This window comes from Vombatus ursinus, unplaced genomic scaffold, assembly GCF_900497805.2.
Source record: "Vombatus ursinus unplaced genomic scaffold, bare-nosed wombat genome assembly UNPS02014973.1, whole genome shotgun sequence".
Taxonomy (NCBI): domain Eukaryota; kingdom Metazoa; phylum Chordata; class Mammalia; order Diprotodontia; family Vombatidae; genus Vombatus; species Vombatus ursinus.
Window position 1 is genome coordinate 8,761,010 of NW_020954751.1, and position 18,279 is coordinate 8,779,288.

The 18,279-nt window shown below is 38.5% G+C and overlaps 1 protein-coding gene across 1 annotated transcript in view; it reads right to left on the minus strand.

The window, feature by feature from the left end:
- The window catches only part of ADCY8 (adenylate cyclase 8), a 361,242-nt gene that overhangs the window by 87,036 nt on the left and 255,927 nt on the right, over positions 1-18,279 (minus strand). The window contains exon 10 of the mRNA XM_027845527.1: positions 274-475. Coding sequence (XP_027701328.1) covers positions 274-475 — 202 coding nt within the window. The remainder of the gene's footprint in view (positions 1-273; positions 476-18,279) is intronic.

An 18,279-nucleotide genomic window follows, 5' to 3' on the forward strand; every position in this document is an offset into this window, starting at 1 on the left:
ATAATCTCTTTGGATGGAAAGGTAATGGATAGGTGGTGACCTATAAGAAATGACTGGTACCATTTGAGGGGCAGCAGATTTAACAGGACCTCACTGCATAACTTCCTTTACACTATGTCCCTCCCTCCCTAAGGTAAGTGTGTAGGGGGTGGGGCTAGTTCAGGAACATGACCATTAGCCTCTTTTGTGAGAGGTAGAGAGAAATCTGTAGAATATGGAAACTCTTAGGCTATAAATTAGACACCTCGGTCTCCAATGCTTAGAGATGCTTACAATATTTAGGATGGCACCAAGGAAATTAATCAAGATGGAGGCAAAGATGATAACATTTCGGGCCAGATAGGTTTCATTAATCCAACAGCAAGTTTTCCGCAGCACAAGTGGTAAACACTTATAATCCTCTGCTGTGGTGATAAGAACAAGGGCCGAGTGCAGCATGATCAGGAGAGAAAATTGAATGACCATTGGCATCATCCTGCAAAGAAGAACAGAACACTAGGTGAATTAAAGTTAGTCAACTTTTTTTTTGCTGGGCACTACCAGCTACCTCATGAGGTATTTCCCCCTTCTGGGGCTCAAATGTTTTCCATTTAGTTCTCATTCAAGAAAAAGCTACTACTGGAAAACAGACATGGGTAATATTTAGGTTGAGAAAATTCTCCCCATGTTGTGTATTTTGCCATGAAAAGTAAATATCTGTTTAGATTTATTGCTTCTGTCCATTTTTCCCTTTCATCTTCTCACTCACTCATCTTACTAGGCAACCGCTGCCAAGGCAACATTTTGCTGGGATGATCAGCTCAATATCTTAACTACAGGAGCTGGAGAAATGCCCTCTGCCCCAAAATGTGGGGCTTACAATGCAGTGTTGTCCTCCACCTACTCAGATGCTCAAATCCAAACTCCATGCCAACTCTGGGCCTCTCTATTTTTGTCACAAGTAGCAGCATAAATTTCACCAGAGCAAAATCCCAGCCACCTAATTGTGCCTACAGATGTTTGAGGGCCCTCAACAAAATCTGCTTCCCTAGGTGGGTCGGGGCGATGATAGATGGAAAGATCTTTGGGGACATTTTGCAATTCATCTGCTGGATTTGTTTCCTGCCTTCATTTGGTCAGATACTGGTAGGAACTGACTCTTGGTATTTTTATACTTTGCTCAGGTGTTGGTCTTCCATGAAAGTAGAGCCACTGTGATGGGTTTATCCATTTTTTTCCTTTGGAAAACTTAATTACAATCCTCTTAATTAAATCTCTTATTTTCCAAATCAGAATGTTAGAGCTGGAGAGACCCTTAGACATAATCTAGGCATGTGTTGTTAGGAATGAGAACTGGGAAAGACATTAGAGATCACTCATCTCTTGGCTCCAAACATTTTCACTGGCTGTCTCTAAGCCTGGGACTCTCTTCCTCCTTGTCTTCACCTCCTGGATTCCCTGGCTTTCTTTAAGTTTTAGCTAAAGTCCTACCTTCTGTAAGAAGTCTTTCCTGGTCCACTTGAGATTATTCTCAGCATACCTTGTATCTATCTTTTTGTACATGGTTGTTTGCATGTTATTTCTTCCATTAGACTATAAGCTCCTTGACCGCAGAGACTAAGTTTTTTTTTTCTTTTCTTTGTAACATCAGTTTAGCAGCGCTTCTCACATAGTACACATAATAAATGCTTGTTGACTGATGGGCTTACAGTCTAAGCCCCTCATGTTACAGGTGGGGACACTGAAGTCCAGAAAGGATGTTATTTGCCCAAAGTTATACAGATGAGGCAGAATTTGAACCCAAGTCCTTTGACTCACACCCTGGTCATTTTTCTACTAACACCTTACTGCCTGCTTAATGGTCTCTCAGTGATCTCCAGTATTGGAACTCCTTTCTTCTGTGTTCATAACCTCTCAGAATTACCATATGTATGCTAAATAATGGTAACAATACATACCTTCTGTCTAAAAAAGTCAAAGGAACTTTTAAGTTCTATTTATTCAATTATTCAGAGTGTCAGGGCTGGAAGGGTCTTTAGATGTTATCAAGTAGAACCTTCTCATTTTATAGCTGAAGAAATTAAGGTCCAAAGAGACCAGATGACTTGGCCAGGGTCAAAGTAATTAGCTAGTTCTAGAGCTACAACTAGAACCCAGACCATTCACTTTACAAGGTAATAATATTCCATCCACGTCCTGAGTGTTTACAGCTACACAAAGTATTGACCCTGGGGACAATCACCATCAAGTTATATTTCATCTCTAGCTTTCCAGGTCTTCACTCTTTTCTCTCTTCTGCAGCCTTTTCTCATTCTACCATCAGACTATAGGGACTAATAAGTTCATGGTCTCTCCCTGTCCCCTGCCTTATACTGCAGGTAACTAGTGCTCCTTGAAGGAAGGAATAGTTTAATTTTGTATACCTAGTGCTTAGCATAGTTGCTGGCATATAGTAGGTGCTTAATAAATGCTTGTTGATTACTTAATTAAAAATAAATGCTTGAATGTATTTATTACCGCAGCTCTATATCCCACTCACACTATCTTATTTGCTTTTCTCCACAAATGACATTCTTCTTTCTTTTGTGTAGGCTTTTTTCCACAACTAGAAAGCTTTCCTTTCCCACCTATTTCACTTGGAAGCCCTATCTCCTTTCATGTATCAGCCCAAGTGCTACCCTCTAACAAAAGGACTTTTCTGTTTTCTGTGGCTATTAGTGGTCTGCCCCTCAAAACTACTTTCCATTCATTTTCCAGATTTACTTATATATGTAAGTGTTGTCTCCCTTCAGTAGAATGTAAACTCTTTGAAGGCAGGGACTATTTCCCTTTGATCACTGTACCCAGAGGACTTCATACATGCTAGGTCATTAATACTTATTTAATTGAATTAAATTGGTTCATTCACTACTGAAGATCGACTGACTTGCCATTCACAGTACATGGCACACATGTCATAGATTGGCAACCCCACTGCTGGACTCTAAGCTCTTCTTAACAGTCCTTTTCTGACTGTCTTCTTCAATAGGGTCTCTTCAAACTCAAGTATGAGAATGCACACTACAATATACATAATCACTTGAAGCACAATGGTCTGTTTTAATACAATCAAAACAAATGGAATTAGGTTTACATTTTAAATAATTAAAGGTATTGTATGCTTAGAAAATGAGTTGAATTATGATCCTCTTAAAGGAAAAGCTTTTATTGTTGTCCTAAAGAGGCTGCTGTCTCTGGTTGTATGGAACCAAAAGAAGACATAAGAATATTAATTCCCTGGGGCAGCTAGGTGGTGCAGTGGATAGAGCTCTGGCCTTGGAGTCAGGAGTACCTGAGTTCAAATCTGACCTCACACATGTAACACTCACTAGCTATGTGACTCTGGGCAAGTCACTTAACCCCAATTGCCTCACCAAAAAAAAAAAAAAAAAAAAAGGAATATCAATTCCCTCCCTCTTCTTTTTGTCTCTTTCTCTCTGCCCTCCCTATCACCCTCTCTCTGTCTCTTCTCTCTCTTTCTCTATGTCTTCCTGTCTCTGTCATGCACACATTTCATATACACAAGTGGCATTTTTATGACCTTAACTATATACAAGGCAGAAGGATTTAAAAAGGAAAGTTATTAGTTGATAACTCCTAACTTCTTGTCTTGAAACTCTTCCAGTTAATAAAAAAGGGTTAGGACCATAACCAGATAGCAAGAGCTACCTATATGAAAAAATAAAGACATGTTACCTATGAGAAGTATTACTATGCATGACTCACTGAAACAGAACAAAAAAAAACCACCTAATTTTTAATCTTGGGATTGTCTCAAAGGTTAAAAAAAACCCAAATTATTCCCTCTTCCCAATTTTTCCTTCATTTTCTTCATTCAGGAAAGCCTTCACAAAAGAAAGAAGGAAACGATTTCCATCATAGTTTTAGAAAGGCTTATCAAAAGGTCTTAGGGCCATTTTTAATATACACTGTAGAATAGCCTCTGGCCTATTTTCTCTGATGGGTGAGATTTTTTGAGGGTATCTACAATGGGATCCCCCTTTAGTGGTTTTTTTTTGTTGTTTTGTTTGTTTGTTTTTTTAGGCAATTGAGGTTTAGTGACTTGCCCAGGGTCACACAGCTAGTAAATGTCAAGTGTTGGTCTGAGGCCAAATTTGAACTCAGGTCCTCCTGACTTCAGGGCCAGTGCTCTATGCACTGCACCACCTAGCTGCCCCTTAGTGTTTCTTTATGGCATGGAAGAGACCTTGAGCTCTCAGAGCCTATGCCAGCAGAATATAGGAGCTGGAATTTTTTTCCCAAGTAGGACAACTTGTGATAGACTATGTCTACTATCTGAAGACCAGCCTAGGTAAGCACTAAGAGCCTCGTGATCATCACCAGGTGGGTTGTCCATAGCCAATGAAATTTTTTTAGAAGGGCAGAATGACTCATAAAATGGTCAAAAATATAAATTGATCTTCAGCCCCTGTGAGATAATATTTGTAAAGCCCTTAGCACAATGTCCAGCACATAATAGGCATTTTATAAATGTTTGTTGCCACTTTGCCTTCTTCATTTCCATAGTCATGGTGGAAAAGGGGACACAGGATACAGACACACATCCATAGATAGACTTTAAGATTTACAGAATGTTCCTTATGAGGTGGGTAATGTAAGTCTTATTGACTCTATTTTACAGAGAAGAAAACTAGGGCTCAGCTAGGTTAATCCACAGCTCAGGTTTACATAGTTAGTAAATGTGGAGCCAAGGTTTAAGTCTAGGTTGGGAGCTAGATCTCTCCTGACTCTAAATCCATTGCTTCCTGCCCTAATGTCACATATAATGCTGAATATAGTAGGAATTCTTAAATTGAGGTCCATGGCTCATGGATAGATTTCATGGAGTCTGTGAACTTGGATGGGAAAAAATTCCCTTTTTTCTTTCATTAATCTCTAACTGAAATTTAGGATTTCCTTCAATTATAAATGTAGGCAACATACATCATTTTGAGAAGGGGGCATAGGCTTCACCATACTGCCAAAGGGGCTACACACACACACACACACACATACACACATACACACACAAATACAAACCCTTAAGAATTCATGATCAATAAACTTTGACTGAATTGGTCTCGCTCTTCATGTGTTCTCTTTATCTAATGGCCAATGTATTGACAGACTATTGGAGGGACTTACCCAAGTGTTACATTGGCTCTTCAAGATCTTAAAAGAACCAAATAAAAGTCTTTGAGTGCATTTGAGTGGACCACCTTTGGAGCATTTGTGGAAGGATGAAAGGATCATAGACTGAGAGATAGAAGAGGCTTCAGAGGCCATCTAATCTAAATATCTCTCTTTTTTTCTTCAAGTTGAGGAAACTGAGGCCCATGGTCACAGAGGGAGTAGATTACTAAGGCAGGATATGAACCTTGATCCTCCAACTCCAGAGACAGAGCTCCTTTTGTTTTATCAAGAATTACACATGAGTCTCTTTGGAAGGGATTGAGTTTTTTGCCAGTGAATGGGAATAGTCATTCTAGTGAGTTCACAAATACTATCAAGTATCTAAGAAAGAATCAAAAGGACCTTGGTGGAAGGCCCTAAGTTCTCTCTGAGATCTGTTAACTTCTCTGGCAGGCCATGATGGAAAAGTTAAAGCAATGTGACATTTGATGAAGGACACCTCTCCATCCCAGAGTTGTGAGAAGGAGGTTTGAGGGACCTAGGCTTCACTCTTAGGGTACAAGAGGGGCAAATTTCCCCTTCTATGCCACTACCAGACCTTACTTTGTTTCACTTTTGTCTTTGTAACACCGGGGCACTTAACCTACAGATGGTATTTAGGGAGAAAGACAGGATAACTACGTTTAATTATGAAAGGCTGTCACTTGGCTGAGAAAATCCATTTATTCTGCTTGGTCTGAGAGGGCAGAACTATGAACAAAGTGTGAAAGTTGCAGAGAGGCAGATTTTGGCTTGATCTAAGGTACAAAGTTTCCTGACAATTCGAACTGCCTAAAAGTGGAAGGGGCTGCCTTGTGAAGTAATGGAGACACATTCACTAGAGAAGAGAAGGTGAATGTCCACTGAGGGCATTGGTGAAGGAAGGAGCCCTTTCTGCCACCATATGCCATCGTACGTCATCATATGTCTGTCACATGCAAGCCCTATAGCGGGCATAGGATACAATGTGGAGTGCTCCTAAAAAACCAACAGACACAGCAAGAATTTTACTTCTTTCATATCTCCCTGTCTGGAATATTACCATATAGTTGTAGTTTGCTGTAGAAAATCATCAAGGAAAGCCTGTTTCTCACTGTCTTGCCTTCTTTACCCACCAGGATGGCAGAGAATATTTTTTGAAAAAATTAAGTCAATGGAATACCTGGAACATTGGAGAGTAGGTTCTGAAGTCCTCTTCATAATTCATTTCAATAAACAAACTATTTTAAGTGCCTATAATTTACAAGGTGAGAGAGAACGTGGAATAATTTATAGTCAATAAAGATTTATTAAGTACTTACTATGTGCCAGGAACCATGGTAAGCCCTGGGACCAACATTGGGAGTTGGGTTCAAGACCTAACTCTTACACAGACTTGCTGTGTGATGTGAATATGGCACTTAAATTCTCAGGGACATAGTTGTTAATTTGCTTCTGTGGTGGAAGTATCCATACTGGGAGCTCCCTTCACTGATGAAATCACAGATTCAGACCAAAAGAGAACAAATACAAGGCACTGTTGGTAAAGAGAGGGTCTGGACCTGTGATTTCATTGGTATAGGGAATTCTTGGATAAGCAAGGGAATGACAGGTAAGACCTATGCTTTAAGAAGATTATTTTGGTCATTGTGTGGAGAATAGATTGGAGAGAACGAAAAATTAGGAGCAGAGACCCCATTAAAGAAGCTGTAGCAATAGTCTAGGCAAGATGTGATAAGGACCTAAACTTGGATACTGTCTATGTGACAGATGGTGCGGAGGTTACATTGACAAGATTTGGCAATTGGTGGGTATGGAGGAGGAGGGAGGAGGAAGAATCAGGTTGATTCTGAGATAGGAAACTTGAGTTCCTGAAGAACTGTGATGTTTTGCAAAGTGCTTTACAAAGATTATCTCATTTGAATCTCACAACAACCTTGAGGTAGGTGTTGTTATTATCTCCATTTTGCAGATGAGGAAATTGAGGCAGACAGGTTAAATAACTTGTCCAGGGTTATACAGCTAATAAATGTCTAAGGCCAGATTTGAAATCAGGCTTTCCTAGCAGGTCCAGTATTTATCCACTGCACCACCTAACTATCTCTGGGACATGTGGAAATGATGGTTTCCTATCTGATTATGTGTGTGTGTGTGTGTGTGTGTGTGTGTGTGTGTGTATGTGTGTGTGTGTATGTGTGTATATATACATACATATATATGTGTATACATATATATACACACACATATATGTTTAAATATTGTTTAGTGTTTTTCTTGTTTGAAACTATCGACTTTTTCTAAGGAAGTATTCAAGCAACTCAGGCACTCATTTTCTATGTAGTTTACACATCTTTTAAACACATATTTCCCTACTTTCATTGTGCACACATTTATGATGTCATAAAGTAGAGGTATCAAACATGTGGCCTGGCAGCTAAACCAGATCAAAATATAATTGGGAAATATTTAACAAATAACAATACAATAAACATAGATAATGTTAATGTGTGTTTTTAAAAATCAATATGCAGGCCACAAGCATCCTTTGACTCCTGTGGAAGGTCTCTGCCCTTTCATCCTTTAGAGCAGATGTTGGTGCCTAAGTCGCAATTGTATTCATGGTTGTCTGTTTGTTGATGTTCATTGTGAATACCACAAGACAAGATGATGATCTGACCAAGTATCTGATGAAATGATTTTTTCTTGTTGCCTTTGGATACGTGTGGAAGACCATTTCAATAATTCCCTTCATCACCTTTCTAAGGTGTTCTATTTAGCCTCAGTTTCTTCATGGGTTCTGTTTTATTGCTAGGGAGTCAATATGGAAGTGCCTTGGTTCCTACAATGTGGTGAATCCTCCTCCTCCTCGTCATCCTCATCAGATTTATTATTATTATCAACACTGATACGGTGCTTTCAGGTTTGCAAAGTATGTTATCTACATTATCTTACTTGAACCATGTAACAACTTGGTAAGGTCAGTGTTATTATTATCCTCATCTTACAGATGAGGAAAGTGAGGCTAGGAGAGGTTAAGGGACATGTCAAAGGTCACATAGCTAGTAAATGTCTGAGAAAGGACCAGAACTCAGTTTTTCTTGAAACCAAGTTTAGTACTTTATCTACTACCCCACCTAGCTGACTCAAATTATTGGGCTTTGGACAAACATTGTATTCTTAGACGAGCAAGGGAGTGACATGGCATTTAAGGGCACTAGACACTTTAATTAATATCTGTAGATGGTCTTAAAACTATTGGGTCTTCTGCCTCCCATTTCTGCCCTTCCTCTTACAGAAGGGGAATGTTATTGCGTAGGCCTGAAGTCCATTTCAATTTTGCATTTGATTCATAGGTGACTTTGGTCAAAACCAAAGCACCACTTGGGTCCAATTTTTGAGTGCTGATCTTTTCTTTCCTTAGCTAAGCTGGTCTGCGGCAGCAGACAGAGTGCTGCCAGGGTCATACTTAAAGTCTTTCCAGTTTGGAAGAGCTAGCTGGGAATTTCCTGACTTGAACTTCCTTTGAGAATCCAGTCACTTCCAAAACAGGCTGAAACATCGGAGAACCTCTTTCAATTCAATAATAAGATTTCAGGGATCTCCTACTAAATAGATGACCTAGTCCAGGAGTGGGGAGGCTGTGGCCTCGAGGCCACACGTGGCCCTCTAGGTCCTCAAATGTGGCCCTTTGACTGAATCCAAACTTCACAGAACAAATCCCCTTCATAAAAGGATTTGTTCTATAAAGCTTGGACTCAGTCAAAAGGCAGCACCCAAGGACCTAGACGACCACATGTGGCCTCGAGGCCACAGCCTCCCCGCTCCTGACCTAGCCTATCACTGAAAAGATATACTGCAGAAACTGGACACTATTTGATGACATTTTTAATATAAGTGAAACTATTCTTCCAACTCCTTTCTACTTTCATATCAATGATCCCTTGATCATTACCCTCATAAAGTTTAGTCTAAGAGTTCTCCTTTTTCTTTGGAGAGAGGAGAATTAGAAAGGTGAAACTTATTTTCTTGACATACCAAAATCTGATGGCTCCAGTCCAGTTTTCTAGCCTTATTGCACACTATTACTTTAACGTACCACACACTCTATACAAACTGGGACTACTCACCTCTCTCAAACACATTCTAATCCACGGGCCTCAAGCTGTCCTCCATGCCTGGAATGCCCTTCCCCAATTTCTAGTTTAAATTCTATCTGTCCTAATGTATTCATTCTTTTATTGATTTGATAAGCATTATTAAGTAGCTACTATGTACAAGACACAAACTAGGCCCTCGGGATACAAAGGTACCAACAGAAATAGTCCCTATTCTTTGGGAGTTTGCATACCACAGAGATGAAATATATACATAGAAAAGTTAATACTAAATAATATTGAAGTAGGGAAGGTCACTAACACCTGGGGGGGAATCAGGAAAGGTAGCATTATATTTGTATTTCTCCTGTGGAATTTCACATTTTGGCTTTTATAGTTATCTCCGTGTCTTATTGTCCCTACTACACTGTAAGTTCCAAGAGGTTAAGACTGTGTATTATGCAGAGAATCACAGAATATGATTTGGAAGAGATCACAGAGGACAAGTCCAATCCACATCAGAAACAGAATCCTCACAACATACTCAACAAGGGATGCTCAGACTTTGCTTGAAGATCTCCAAAGTGGAAGAGAACCCACCACCTCCTGAAGAATCTCATTCCATATTGTTCTAATTGCTTGGAAGTTTTTCTTGACATCAAGCTTTTTTTTTTTGGGCAATTGGGGTTAAGTGACTTGCCCAGGGTCACACAGCTAGTAAGTGTCAAGTGTTTGGTCTGAGGCCGAATTTGAACTCAGGTCTCCTCCTGATGTCAGGGCTGGTGCTCTATCCACTGCGCTACCTAGCTGCCCATCAAGCTTAAATTTGTCTCTTCTCAACCTCTCCAAGGCCGAAGAGATAAGCTGAATCCCTCTTCTGTGAAAGGCATCTAAATACCTAAAGTTAGCTATTACTTTACCCTTAATTTTCTTTCTTTTTTTAAGGCCAAATATCTACAATTTCTAAAATCAGTCCCCATATCATGTCAGCTTGGGGTCCTTAAGCCTCATTTAGATCAGGGGTCAACAAACTGCAGCTCAGAGGCCAAATATGGCCTGCTGCCAGCAAGCTAAGAATGTTTTTTTACGTTTTAAAGTAAAATTTTACTGTATTCAAAAATGTAATTGTTCTCCCACTAACTAGTAGGAGAGTTGATGATCTCTCCTCTTCCCCATTTCCAGTAGCATACTCTATATTTTGTGACAGGAGATCATCCCACAGCAAATTTTCCCTGATACTGTCAGATGAAAGTGATCTATATTCCTCCTGAAATGTTCTTAGATCATTTTGCTCTCACTTGCCTTTGACATATTATGTTCTATATAATTATTTGGGTATATGTTGTATTTCTCTTAATAGGTTTTAAACTCCTTGAGGACAAAGATTTTGCTTGTTTTCTTTTATCATTTTATTTTTAGTACTTGGCAAAGGTCCTTTCACATAGTAGGTGCTTAATAAGTTTGTTAAATTGTATTCTGGCAGAAATTTTGGCACCTGACTATACCTACTTTCTTATCACAGTCTAATTTGTTTTAGAGTTACACAGTATGAGTAGGTGTAGATATGTTATTTTCTACATCATTGGAAAGGGAATCCATATTGATGAGATTACAAATACGTTGGAGTACACTAATCCTATCTTCCCAACTAGATTTAAAAGGGCAAAGGGTTTGTCTTGTGAATTTTTCTTCTTTCCTTCCCCCATAGTATCTACCACAGCATCAGACAGAGAGGAAAGTCTTTAATGAGTTATGTAGAGCAGAAAAATTCCATGGATAAAAATTTTATAAAGGTCATCAAATCAGGAAGGATGAGAAGTTTTCGAGAATGAAATTCTTAAGATCCAAAGACAGATAATTTTAAGAAGGAATAAAGAAGAGGTTTGTTTGAAGAGACAAACATAGATGCAAAGGAAACTCACCAACCAACATTTTTTTGAAGAGGTACACAAACAGATGAAAATAAGACACAGAGGATGTAAAAAAAAAAAGCATGGCATGCTACTGTATGAATGATGTCAGGAGTGACTTCTTAGAACAAGTTGAGGTTGATGATGAAAGCAAGGACAAAAAAAGACTTTGTTGTTTTAGTTGTACTGGAGAAACTTGTAAATTGCAGAGAAGATGCTGATCAGCATGGTAAAGGAAGTTCCTACCCGGGAGATTCCTACACTAATGAAACTACAGGTCAGTCCAGAAATATATGTATATGTATACACACATATGTATATTATGTATGTAGAAGGGATAAAAAGATCAAAGAAAGGATAGGATGATTGATCAGGGTAAATGCGGTAGGTGAGATGATATTTGATGATAGAGAGATGGAAGAGCTGGATGCTGGATTCCTATTTTGCTTCTGTTTACTCTGCCTACAATCTATGCCTGATAATTCTAATGATTTTTTAAACTGGAAAAGTCAAAACAAAAACAGTAAGAGATTTGACATCCAAGATAAATAAGAGAGCAGTAACATAATACCTATCTGTCTCGATCAGTTCAGTTTGCCTAGCTTAGATGAACTCTATGCATTGGTAGACCAATGGAAGGTTGTAGAGTTTACCTAGATTTTAGCAAAACGTTGGATAAAGTCTTTTCTGATATTTTTGTAGAGAGTATAGAGAGACTGTGGCTGGGACAGTAGTGTCAAACTCAAATAGAGATGGGGACTCCTAATCCATATATAAGGATCCCCACAGACTGCAGATTGACTTAGTTTTAAAATGTTACATTGCCTATATCTTATTGTATTTTTACTTATTTTGTTAAATGTTTCCCAAATACATTTTAATCTGGTTTCGGTCTTCCTTGTGAGTGTTGTAGCATGTAACAGTCCAGGGGCTTTGTGTTTGACACCTCTGAGCTAGATGATAAAGAAAGAAAAATTAGATAGATAGATTGAAAACTGCCATATTAAAAGCCCAAGAGTAGTTAATTAGTAACTGGATATGACCTGGGAGGTAAGCATCCAATAGATTGAACTGAAAAATCTGTATTTGGTCCTGGCATTAATTTTTTTTTTAAATACTGACTTAGTTAAGGGCTTTGATGACATCTTTTCCATATTTCAAATGATGAAAAGGTGGGAGAAATGGCTATCATAGACAAGAGTGAGGATTCAAGAAATATTGAAAGAATAAAACATCGGTTTAAATGTAATAAAATGAAACTGCATGGGGATCAATATGAATGAATACAGTTCAAAAATTGACTTCATAAGCCCAAGTCAGAGAAACACTTTTAGAAGCAGTTTCCCTGAAAGATAGCTGAAGGTTTTTTGGCACCACGATTGAAGAAAGGCTGAATAAGAAAGCTGTGGTATAAGAATGTTATGGAGAGCAATTGAGTTGTAAGAAGTGAGGAAAGGGATGACTTCAAAAATACATGAAAAATGATTGCACGTGTATAACTTACATGGATTGCTTACTGTCTCAGCAAGGAGGAGGGAAGGGAAGGAGAGAATTTGGAATTCCAAACTTTGAAAAAAAGTTTTAAAAATCGTTTTAACATGTAATTGGGGAAATTAAATATTACAATTTTGTTTAAAAATAAAAAAGACATGGAAAACTCACATACAGAGTGAAGCGAGCAGAACTAGAAGAATTTAAACCCAATTTTATAAGAATGAACCATTTTGAGAACCTTTATTAGCTGATGAAGAATGAAGAGCAGAACTAGAACAATTTATACAGCAGCAACATTATAAAAACAAGAAACTTTTTAAGTTGTAAGAACTATGGTCAAAACAATGACCGTAATTCCAAAGGAATGATATGAAACATGTTATCCATTACAGTGAGATTTAGAATGCAGAATGCTTGCTTTGGTATCTCTCTAGGTATCTATGTTTCTTTGTATCTATCTACAGGATGGCTAGGTGGCATGCTAGAGAGAATGCTGGGCCTGGAGTCAGGAAGACTCATCTTCCTGAGTTCAAATGTGATTTCAGACACTTACTAGCAGTGTGACACCGGCCAAGTCACTTAACCCCATTTGCCTCTGTTTCCTTATTTGTAAAATAAGCTGGAGAAAGAAATGGCAAATCAGTGTCTTTGCCAAGAAAACCCCAAATGGCGTCACAAAGAATTGGACATGATTGAAAGGACTGAACAATAACATTATCTATATATCTTTATGTCTATCTATAGATGTCTCTCTATCTGTAATACAAATGTACTTATCTATCATCTATCTCTTTATCTATCTATTCATTTGTCTATCATACAGTCATTAAGCAAATTTGTTTTGTTTCACTATGCCTACTTGCTACAAGAAATTTATTTTCCTTTCCTTTTTTCCCTTCAAAGGGATAGGTGATAGGAGGGGGAGAAAATAATCTGTTAATTTTTTTTTTAAATAGAGAAATATGGGGTGCCACAGTTATGAAGTGTTGCATGCACTCTCAGATGTGGCAATCATATTATTAGTTTACTCTTACTTTTTTGTGGTGAGGCAATCAGGGTTAAGTGACTTGCCCAGGGTCACACAGCTAGTAAGTGTCAAGTGCCGCATTTGAATTCAGGTCCTCCTGACTCCAAGGCTGGAGCTTTACCCACTGTGCCATCTAGCTGCCCCTACTCTCACTTTTCTTTTTAATAAGACTTCTCACAAGTGAGAATAAACCATAAGTGTATGCAATGTAAAAAGAAACAAACAACAACACATCAATTAAACTTTAAAACATTAAAAACATTTTAAAAATAGCTGAAGCTATTAGGAGACTTTAGTCTCAATTAGATTAAAGAGTATTGTATGGTGGTCAAGAAAGGTAATCTAATCTTGGGCTGTTTTAAGAAAGGCAAAGTGTTTAAGGAAAAGAAAGGGATATTCTACTCTCCGCTGGTCAAACCACATCTTCAGTCCTGTGCTCAGTGCTGGACACCACATTTTAGGAAAAATACCAATAAGTTGGAGAGCAGGCGGAAGAGAGCAACCTAGATATTGAAGGACCTTGAGTTCATGATATATTAGAATCAATTGAAGGAACTGTGTTTAGCCTGAAGATGAGAAGCCTGCAAGTACTGGGGGAGAGGGGGGCAAGAATTCATATCTTACAAGGATCAGCTGAAAGAACTGAGTACATTTAGCCTGGAGAAGAGAAGACTTAGGAAAGGCATGATAGCTGTGACAGAGAAGCATTCACTTGTTCTACTTGGCTCCAGAGGGCAGAACTTTGAGCACTGAGGTGGAAATGACAAAGAAGCAAATTTAGACTTGATGTCAGGAAGAAATTTCCTGACATTGAAACTATCCAAAAGTGAAAGGGGATGTCTTGGGGAGAGGATGTGGGGAGGAAGGAGGAGTGAATTCCCCCTCAGTAGAGAAAGGGTTACATGCCATATATGTTGTAGAGCTGATTCTTTTTGAGTTTGGGGGTGAGTTTGAAGATCACTGATGTCCCTTTCAACTCTGACATCTTGTGATCCTGAATAGTAGGAGAACTCCTACCATGTCAGAAAACCTGGATTCTGCATAGGCTAAATGATCTCTATGGAGCCATTCAGCTCTAAATCAGTGATTCCATTTTGTTTGAACCACTTAGTAGCCATTTGTTTTTGGGCAACTAACTCAGTTCATTTTTCTGGACTTCAGTTTTTTCTTCTGAAAAATGGGAATGATAATCCTTACATTGTTTGCCTCATAAGGCTATTGTAAATTTTAGACAAATGAAAAAAAAACTATACATGAAAGTCTATTGTAACTGTAAATCACTTAAAATGTAAAGGATTCCTATTTTATCACTGCTTCTTATGCATAGGTTGTCATTTGGAAACATGCTTGACTCATTTTAACCCTTTGCTAATGGCACGTGAAGGAGGGTGAGAGGAAAAGGAAAATACTCAGGGAGGTTGTTCTTTCTTTGCTCGGCTAGATCGAGTCCTCCTTTCCCCAAAACCCCAAGATTTGAATGAGCTAGAGATAATAAAGCAGGATGTTAAACATCTGTCTGGAGAAAACAATGTGCATAAAAGACCCCTACCATCTGTCTAGATACACAGAATCTGTCAGAGACAAAATGAGTTGAGTAGGAAACTAGCGACCATGAAAAGGAAGAATTAGTTCTGTCTGGGGCAAATGGACCACTCAGATCTCACAACATGTAGACTGCCTGGTAATATTTCAGCTTCTGTTTTTCTTTATTTCAGCTTTTGTGTGAAATAAAGGGAATGTGATTTGGGAGCATTTTCAGCCTTTCTAAGGTAAACATCTTTCCAACCAATCAGTGTTTGAAGGAGAAAATGGAAGAACATATGTATTTGACAGGGATGGCAAGTAATGCCATACTTGGCATATGTATATATTTGGCAAGGATGAGAAGCAGAAAAATTAAATCATTTAGATATACAATCATACATGGTTTGGGCATTACATAACAAAATGTCTTAGGGATTGACTAGCTCTCAAAAGATGGGGCAGCCTGAATCAATTAACTTTAAATGTTTGATTTAATTCAATTCAATTTAACAGTCATGTTCTGAGTCCCTATTATGCATAAGGTCCTGTGATAGATCCTGCAAAAATATAATGAGGAGAAAGAATCGGTTCACGTATAACTATAGTATCAAGAGTAGACTGGTAATTCCCTAATGCAGGGTACTGAGTGTACTTGCTGCCCTGATAATAAAAATATGGAGGTCTGTTGCCTTTCTGGAACATGTATCCAAGACATTACAGAAAACCTCCCAAGACTTAAAGAAACAGATGACAGCTACCCACTTCTAGTGATTCATATTGGCACAAAGGACACTATTAAAAGGAACCTAGAAAGTACTGGCAATAGTTCTGAAGTCTTGGGCAAGGAATTTGGGCAGGAAACTAAAGCCCATAGGAGCACAGGTTGTGTTTTCTTCACTGTTACATATACAGAAGAGGAAAAAAAAATGGAGTGAACAGTTTACTAAGAGGTATTGTCTGAGAATGAGATTTGGAATTCTGGATTATGGTTTAAAATATAAAAATGACGGAATTCTGGCCAGAGATGGAGTCCACCTAACAAAGGCTCATATGACTGTTTGCTGAGTGTCTTGCAAAAGTAATCAATAGGGCTCTAAATTAAAAGGGATGAGGGATACATCTAATGCATATATATGCATATATATAATAAGTACAAAGAGAAATGACATTTGAGACACCTACAAATTCACATGAGACAAAATATAAGAAAGGAACCGTTAATATAAGTTCCATGGTATCATATGTCTATACACAAATATCCAAAATTTAGGCAACGAAGAAGACCTGGAAGTCCTAATGCAAGGAGGCAAATTTGATCTCATAGATATCACTGAGATTTGATGGGATGAAACTTATGATTGAACTCTTGATTGGTATTTAGCTTAATGGCTTAATGGATAGAGTGCTGGGCCTGGAGTCAGGAAGACCTGAGTTTGAATCTGCTGTAGAACTCTGGGCAAATCACTCTCTTGGCCTCAGTTCCTCATCTGTAAAATGGGGAAAATAATAGTACTTATTTCACAGGATTGTTTGAGGAGCAAAGGAGATAATGTATGCAAAGCATTTTGTAAACCTTAAGTTCTTCATTCAAAATTAAAAGGACAGATAAGGGAGAGGGGTAGAATTGCAGATATTCTCACATGAGGAAATATGGGAACCAGAGGGGGGGAAGTATGACAGAGTATTTAAGAGAAGGTTAGTGTAAGGAGAAAGAAAAATGGTTTTGTCTTTGTACACCATTTGGACATAATACAGAAATAGGTGAGGGGCTTGGGAAATAGATCGCAAGGCTGACATCAAAGTGTGATATAATAATGTTGGGGACTTGAATTATACAGAAATCTCACGTCTCTGTCTCTCTGTCTCTCTGTCTCTCAGTGTAAATGATTTTCAGTTCAACTCAATCCAATTCAATAAACATTTATTAAGTGCCTACTGTGTGCCAGGCACTGTACTAATCACTAGGGATACAAATAAGAAAAATAAAGCATTCTTTGCCCTCTAGGAGCTTACAATCCATGGAGGAAGACAACCCACAAAAGGAAGCTGAAAAGTAAGGGGGTGGGGGAACCACCAGGTGGTACCTGGCTTGGGTTCATGATGTTCTTTGCAACTGAAGCCAAACAGAGCTACTGATGGAAAATGGAGAGTTACCTGGAAAATTCTGAATCTTCTATAAAGGACAGCTGTGGGAGGGATTTATTGTTCCTTCCTCCAGCTCTCCAATCAGAAGGGAGAGGTAATGGAGGGAGTTGAGATGGTGTTGAGTATTAAAAGATGCTTCAGTTTGCACGGTGACAAGGTTTCAGGTGATCGGCTTATGCTGAGGGGGGCATGATGTTCCATGGAGGCAAAACCAAGTAGAGCTGCTGATGGAAAATGGAAGCTGTTAGCTTCTGAAATTCACTTAGTAATAATTTGTCCTTCAAAAGGTAGAGGAACCATAAAGGGAAATTCTATTCTGTATTTGATTCTCACTTAAGAAGAACAATTTCTGGAGAAGAAATGATAGGAGCCCAGTGAGAAAATGATAATTCCTTCCTAGAATCTGTGATGAAAAAGGAGATGAAATGGAGAATAGCCTATCATGAAACCTAGATTTGGGGAAATTCAATTTTGGAGGGTTCAGAGGAAAGGCAGATAAGCTGCCATAGAGTAAAATGCTCCAAGGGAAATCAACCAAGGAGGTGAGGGATATTATGAAGAATGAAATCTTTGAAGATACACAGGTAAGCAACCCCAATGGGATAGGGTCAGGAGGTGTCAGGGAATGGAATTTGTCTGAAGTGATTGATATGGATGCATAGTGACAACCAATTTAGACCATAAAATGAAAATTGATAGCATTACTATGAGCATGACATAGGTCTGTAAAACTATTGTCAGGAATGTTACAATAACAAAATGAGCTGAGGCTGTCAATTAATCAAGAAACATTTATTAAGAGCCTACTATGTGCCAGGCGCTTTGGTAAGCACTGCTAAGGGAAGCTAAGGACAACAAAAAGATTTCTTTTTTTTTTAAAGCTATGTTGGGAGAAAAAGGAGGATCAAAGAAGGGA